Genomic DNA, 7,706 nt, shown 5'->3' with positions numbered 1-7,706 from the left:
GGTACGCTTGGCAAGGAAATTTCGATGCGTCATTCCTACTTGGTAATGGCCCTCAGCAAATCCCACCACCCACATACAGCCAGCTGCTAAACACCTAATAACATACTACTTTAAAAGGGTAGCAATGTCTTCCAGATGGTTAATGAAGACAAAGATGTGGGGTAAAGAGAATATTTATAGTACTTTCCTCAAATTTATTCTCAAACTGTTCCTTTCCTAAACAGGACCTTAAGCTACCCAGCCACAGAGCTTGTATGTTTCCTCGACCTCAGCTACAGAAATGGGCCTTTATTTTCTTCAGTCAAGTGGTTTATCAAAAGTGTTTGACCATAGTAAATCTAAGGATGGATTCGTGATCTAAATCAGGCCAATTGTGGGCACTGAGTCTGATTCAAGTTGCTTGAAATTGAACTGTCAGGAAATTCAACCTGTCATTCATTCCTGCTGGTCATGAATAAGGGAGCATGTAGCCTCCAAGGACACTGATAATCATCTTGGAACCACAAATGAAAGAGACTGCCCAAGAATGATTATAAGCTGAAGAAGCAGAACCAAGAAATGGTGAAAGAACTAAATTCTGGACCAGGCCTTTGTCTGAAAATCTAATCTCAGGCTTTATGTGAGTCAATGAATTTCCCTTTTCCTCTAATCGGAGTAAACTTTGCTTTCTTTTACTTATACATGACATGGCAGTTGTATCTTTAAATGAGGTAATTGCAGAAAGAAAGTCAATACACTTAGTTCTTTGCTTCTCAGGACTTTATGTGTCTATATGCCTGACTCTCCAACCAGTAGATTTTTTTTTTTTTTGCACACCATTATAGCTTTAGCCAAATTAACAATGCACCCTGTAAGTAGGAAGTAAGTAGTAAGCGCTTAAAATAAGTTTACTTAATTGAATTGGTTAGTAAATCTTGGGGGAATTGTGCAAGAATGGAGTGAATCAGAGTAAATTCCTCCTCTCTTCTTTGGCCAAACAGCCAATTTGAATCCATCTGTTGTCACTTGTGAATGTCCCAGGGAAAAAGGAATGAAGCAATGCAACTTGTGAGTCCACCAGTTCAGTCTGCAAACTAGAAGAGGTTGTAGTATTTTGCTAGGAAGGGTGAAAATTAGCTGTAGTTTTCTAGTTGGCAAAAACACTAAGAAAACTCCTTTCGTCTATGTTTGCATGATGCTAAGTATCTGAATAAGAATTAAAATGTGCAGTCAACATGCTTCAAAAAAAAAATCTATGCATATGACAGCACTTTGAAAAAATATCCAGTTACTTAACTGGAATTCCCTTGTTTATCCAGGAGTCCAGGTGGCTTAGGTCAACAAAAGCAATGGCAATGAGAGGGATAATCTCAGAACTGTGTGGCACTGAGTTTCTCAATGAAACCTGTCCTTTATGATTGGAGGAGGGAGAGAGATAGGGAACACTGGCCAATCAACACGAATCATTCCATTACATTTCAAAAAAGAAATAGATGTGCTGCTTCTCTTTCTCACCTATTCCCTGTTTTGTTTTGTTTTTCTACAGCTATATCACTGTCTATCATATAAATATTGAATTTGTTTATATTACACTGATTGTTTCTCCATCTCCCATAATGAAAGCTCTAGGAGGACAATTATCTGTCTCTGCTTTTGTTCACTGCTCCATTCCCAGTACCTAAAATAGAATCTGGCACAAAATAAACGCTAAAGAAACATTTATTGAGCAAATAAATGGCCTGTAAAATGGACATTTGCTAGTAAATTCACAAACAAGAAACTAATTGCCTCATGAAAAAAGTAAGGATTTCTTCCAAATGAAATTAAAAGACTCTGTACCTTAATAGTTCAACTAGTCTGTGTGACTATAAACAATTTGTTTAACATCCTACCCTTTCTTATTTCCTTTTGGAAAATGAAGACAACTATGCCAACCCTATATTCTCCAAAAGCTTCAAAGTACTTCAGAAGAGGCAATAGCTGTAAAGTCTTAGGTTAAAGAATCAGTACTGGAGCTCAGTATGGATGGTTTTCCATAAAAGTTAAATAAAGATCTCAGTTGTCCTTTCACGTATTGAATTGGAAAAATTCCATTTGCAGGGTTGTTTTTTTTTTTTTTTGTCATATGCCTATGATCAATGGTGTATCAATCACTTTTCTAGTCCTATTGCTCTGAAAGTTTTGTTTTTATAAATTTTAACTAAGCATTTGTAAGCAAAACTGCCATTTCCAACACTTCAAAGTTGTTTTCAAAGGCAATTGTTTTAAAGTTGAAAATAGATGTACTCCACAAATCCAACCTGATATTCATTTAAACTTACCAAATGATATTTCTCCAGAGTATGTTCATAGCATACTTCCCTGCAGTATGTTAATAGCAAAACTCTCTTTTTGTTTTAGAAAGTCTGCTCTTTCTCTTCTCATTTCCCCCTTCAAGCTGAATTCTGTTTTTCAGGATGTCTCCTTCCAATCTTGAAAAAGAGACCCTGTACCTTTAATAACAGAGACCTGGTGAGAGGTTTTCTTTCCAAACTTGTTCCCTGGCTTCCAAGTGACGAAACCAGCTGTAATCTGAGAGGCCAGAGATCCTTAGGATATCTTTAGCCAAAGGCAAAGCTCCCTCCGTATTCCCACCCAGTCCAGAAGTTGAAAGTGTCAGAAAGCAAGAGCTTCTCTCTCTAGCTGCACGCTCCATCTCCCAGGAGCAAGGGGCAACGGAGCCAGCGACGTGCAGTGCTCTGCAGGAGGCCTTCTCCCCTCCGCCCTGTGATCCCATCTGGGCTGCAAGAGAGCGGGAGCTCCAGCCACTGAGCAAACGCAGAGCGAGGTGCACCCTGCGCTGCTGCGGGGCAGTGCTACCCAGGCGCTGTCGCCCACAGCCACATGAAGCCTGCTGGGGTGCAGGGGCCACGGTGCAGCAAGGCGACGGGGACTGAGGAGGAGGCTGTCTCAGCAAGGCACTGACTCCCCAGGGGACCCCTTTCCTTGTTCCTGGACAAAAGCGTCTTCTCCTGGGGTCCCTGGTCATCCTGAATCTTCAGAATGATGGTCCTGAAGTTCCTCTGGATGGGTTTCCTCTGCCACCTGTGTCAGGGCTACTTTGACGGCCCTCTCTACCCAGAAATGTCCAATGGGACTCTGCACCACTACTTCGTGCCCGACGGGGACTATGAGGAGAACGATGACCCCGAGAAGTGCCAGCTGCTTTTCAGGGTGAGTGACCGTCGGCGCTGCTCCCAAGGGGAAGGGACCCAGGCCAGTCGCTTGATGAGTCTCACCCTTCGAGAGGAGTTCACGGTGCTGGGCCGCCAGGTGGAGGATGCCGGGCGCGTCTTGGAGGGCATCAGCAAGAGCATCTCCTACGACCTGGATGGGGAAGAGAGTTATGGCAAGTACCTGCGGCGGGAGTCCCACCAGATCGGGGATGCCTACTCCAACTCCGACAAGTCCCTCACTGAGCTGGAAAGCAAATTCAAGCAGGGCCAGGAACAGGACAGCCTGCAGGAGAGTCGGCTCAACGAGGACTTCCTGGGGATGCTGGTCCACACCAAGTCCCTGCTGAAAGAAACGCTGGACATCTCCACAGGGCTTAGGGACAAATACGAGCTGCTGGCCCTCACCATCAGGAGCCACGGGACTCGGCTAGGTCGGCTGAAAAACGATTATCTTAAAGTATGAGGTGGAAATGCCAGAGAGAGCAATCAAATCAGCTCCTTAGTGGAGGGTTGGGGGATGGATGAGGGGGCTACATTTTTCCTTACTCTTATCATATTTTATATCCAGATTTGCACTTTGAGAATGAATCTGAAATCATTTTTAAAAAAAGAAAGAAAGGGTTGGAAGGTGAAGTGGTTGTTTTAATTCTGAACATTATTTATGTGATTGTTGCAGATTTATCTATCCGTGGGAAAGAACGATTGAAAGCAATGCCCCTCTTTCCTAGTGAGCTTTAAAATAAACTCTGCAGAGATATTTGTTTCAGCCACATCCAAAAGGATACAGGCTATGCAGGAGAGACTGATGAAACTTCCCCTTCCTTGAGATTATGGGGAATATACCCAAGGAGCATAGTGACAAGCTCCTTTCACCTTCAGCTTTCTCTCTTGGGCTTTACAAAGTGACTGGTTTTCAAATGAGGTCCAAGGGGTTGCTCTTTATGCCTGCCAATCCATGGAAGTTGCTTGCTTCTTCTGCTTTTCTGTCTTATTTATTAACCATGGTCTGTGAGTTGTTTTTGGTTTTGCTTTTTTTTTGTAAGCATATTGTTGGGTAACTATGTGCAAATCATCCTTTATAGAAAGATGCTTGCAAGTTTCCTCTGTGGGTGTATGTAAGTTTCAGCAGCAACATTGAAGAAGTCTAAACTTTGTGGTAGTTGCCCTCTCATGTTGAAATGCTGATTTGTTATGTCTCATTGTGTGTCTATGCTTTGTCATCAGTGCAAGAGTCAATTACAAAAAAGTAGTTTGAACACCCCATGCAGAAGCCTATGATTGAAGTTGTCAATGTATTTTTTTTTCTCATTCAGGGGTTTTGCTTCTCTTTGCCTATTAGAAACTTGTACTTCAAGGAGTGGGGGGGAGGGGAATCTAATTCAAATAACTCCTTAGCTAAGTTTTATTATTCAGCCAATAAATGTGTTTTCACATAATACTGGCTTATTTTCTAATTTATATCTGTAGATTTCATATTTCAAAGAGAGGCCCATGCAAAGGAGAGAGGATGGGATTTAAGCCAGTTTACTTAGCGTGTATGATAAAGAAGGAAGAAGGAAAGCTATGCATTTAGCAATTCTCCCCTCCCTGCTAACCCTTACCATCCTTGTGAGGAAAAAAAAAAAAAAAACTAGCTTGTGCCAGAACTTTAAATTTAATCTCTGCTGCTCTACTTAAAAACTCATTTTCTCCAACTTCTCCCATAGACTCAATTGGAATAGTACATAAAGAAGCTCATACTTCATTCACCCTCATTGTGCAGAGGGAGCATTTTATTTTAATTTGCTAGAACCATCGTAGATGCTTAATTATTTCAAAGCTGAGTCTATGTCATTTAATCAACAGCTTTAAAAGATGAAAATTCACTTTATTTCATATCTCCCTCTGGCCAGTCCTCACCGTCATCATAAATATGCTTCTCTCCCCAACCCTCTCTGTCACACACACATACATATACTCACAGGAAAATAAATAAATGTTCCTGTTCATGTGTTGAGTAGAAAACTCGTTTATTTTTCTCCCATATGTGAGGAAACCAGTTTCTTTGGCCAGTTTTGAACTATTTCTATGAAGTTCCAATATCTTCCTACTACAGTAGGGGAAACTGAGGCCTCAAAAGGGTAATTGAGTGAACCCCACTCAGCTCTAAGAGCCCCAGTACTCCTAGATTTAATTATAGGACTTTCTTAGACTGTTCTTTCTCAAGGATACTGAAAGAGAAGAGAAAGTGGCTGGAGGCTAAATCCTTTGCTTACCTATTATTTATTAAATACAATAGAACAACTTATAGAACAACACTTAAAATCCTCATTTATAATTTCTTTTCATCATTCAGGGCTTTTAGCTGCCTTGCAGATTTGTGTGGGGGAAGGAGTTCAATGATCACCACTTAGAAGGGCTTCCTTTTTTATTCTGTGAGGAAAAAAAAATCAGGGAAAAAAACCCCAGCAAGGGCAAAGATGATATTTGGTAGTTACAGTTCCTAGATTGAAGACAGCATCCTTTCCTGTCTCAAAATTGTCTCAAAAACACTTCAAGGTACTCAGACATATAATTCCCAGATATATCAAATGCCATCTTTTTTATTTTCCCAACTTTATTATGAAGATTTTGTACATGTGATAGGGCTGAAAAACTGGTTTCTTCGTGTGTGCTAATTCAATCAATCAGTAACGGTTGCATAGAATATTATATTAAGAAGAATTCAAAAAGCATAGAAGTAAAGAATGCTGTCCCCAATTAGGGATGTCTTCCCTGGGTGCAGGAAGGGGAGTGGCCACACATCTGCTACAAATTTGAAAACCCTGAAATAGATTATGTATGAGGTTCTTTCCAGGTCTAGCCTTTTATGATTCCTACAAAACCAGAGTATCCAGCATTGAATTACTCCATTCAAGGCTAGATGTGCATATTGCCAGTAATCCCTCAGAGTCTTATGTAAATGGTCCAGAGGGTAAATAGGAGCTTCAAGGTGCTGGGAGGGAGCTGGGGCTGCCCCCGAACAGCCAGCCCAGAGGCTGGCAGCACAAGGCTTTTCTAACCCTCTGATGGTGGAGAGCCAGCCCACTGAGATCTTTCCTCTCCACTTCCTCATTATCCTCATTAGTCTTCCTTACTCACCCAGTGACACATTCTCTATTACAGCAGTGGTCTTTTACTTCTCAGACCATGAAACATCTAGAGTCTGAACAAAACCACATGCTCTCTTCCATGAGAAATCTACTCACAAACACATCTATACAATTTGGGTGTTTTCATAAATATTTGTTGATCTCTTAATCTCCATCAGATGCTCATCTCCGTAGACGTAGGTAATTTGGAGATGTTAAACACCTTGGGACTCTATCTGTGGACCCAGAGTTTAATAGAGCCTCTTAAAGTTTTATTTGGAGCAGAAGGCAATTGTTCCTGTTGTGATCGTTATTACCAAACACAGTAACAACAAATTTTTACTGGTAAGTCAATATAGTGGTAAGGCCCAGTGCTAAGAACTTTGCCTGAGTTAATTCCCTTAATTCTGACAGCAAACTGTATGAGGAATTTTTTATAAGAGACAGTAATACATTTTAAGCGCTTTTTTATAACAGTGTCCAAGATAGAGTGAATCCTCAATAAATGCTAGTTGTTGTTACTGCTTTTATTATTGTCATTATTTTTTTTGGCTGTCACCCAGAAGTCTAAGCACTTTCAGCAAGATTAAAACTGTGCAATGTCTTATGTACTTCATTGATGCTTATTTAGAGTGACATGTGATCAAATAAAAGAAGAATGTAGAGGATAGGGGTCCACCGGGGCCTCTAGCCATCTGTTCCAAATGCTGTCTCTATGATTCAAGTGCCCAAAACTGTCTTTCCGTCAGAAGATGATTGGATTCTGTGCTTATATAATAATTCATTGATAATTGGTGAGATGCATTGTTTTTGCACCACTAGTTCTCACTCTCTCAATCTGACCATGTGAGGAAGCATTTGGTAGGTAGTTATCTAACTGGAGCTTGTTGGTGAAAGACAACAGACTAGTTTGGTCTCTGCAAGATCAAAGCCTGTCTCATGGATTTCACCAGAATCCTCCAGAAGTCAGCAGGTATGTTATACATGGCAACACAAAGAGGTTGCTCAACAGTTCACATACTTTCCATTGCTTTTTAAACTCCTGTATATAATTGTGCTAGCAAAACAGGCTCAAAACTTTCTGACAAAGCCTTAAAACTTAGACTATAAACTACTTTAATAATTTATGTAAAGAGCTTCAGGGCATTTTTTCAGAGGATGATTATTAAAATCGTCTTAATATGGAATATTATTTGGGTAGGAAATAGGATCACTAAATGTGTGGTTTACATAGGCTTAATATAAGAAGGAAAATATTTGGAGGCCTAAAGTTTTGATTAGAAATAGAATACAAAAATATTTAACAATAATTCACTAGTATATGGAATTGGATACTATAAAGCAACTCCGTAATTTTTAATTTGGACTGGTCTTTAATTAATACAATTTCTAAAGTTTGGGT

General features: G+C 40.3%; 1 protein-coding gene across 1 annotated transcript; it reads left to right on the top strand.

Annotated features, from left to right (window-relative positions):
* Window positions 1-2,555: 2,555 nt before the first annotated feature.
* Window positions 2,556-7,009, top strand: Fibin (fin bud initiation factor homolog). Its single transcript, XM_078046315.1, has one exon. It carries the CDS (start codon window positions 3,022-3,024, stop codon window positions 3,655-3,657), a length of 636 nt encoding a protein of 211 aa, XP_077902441.1. The 5' UTR covers window positions 2,556-3,021; the 3' UTR covers window positions 3,658-7,009.
* Window positions 7,010-7,706: the final 697 nt, after the last annotated feature.

The sequence above is a fragment of the Ictidomys tridecemlineatus genome, chromosome 4 (assembly GCF_052094955.1).
Source record: "Ictidomys tridecemlineatus isolate mIctTri1 chromosome 4, mIctTri1.hap1, whole genome shotgun sequence".
NCBI classification, from domain to species: domain Eukaryota; kingdom Metazoa; phylum Chordata; class Mammalia; order Rodentia; family Sciuridae; genus Ictidomys; species Ictidomys tridecemlineatus.
This window is presented reverse-complemented; position numbering and strand designations above follow the sequence as displayed.

Excerpts from the sequence above, each read along its gene's own strand:
- Fibin (XM_078046315.1), top strand. The coding sequence starts at position 3,022 with ATGATGGTCCTGAAGTTCCTCTGGATGGGTTTCCTCTGCCACCTGTGT.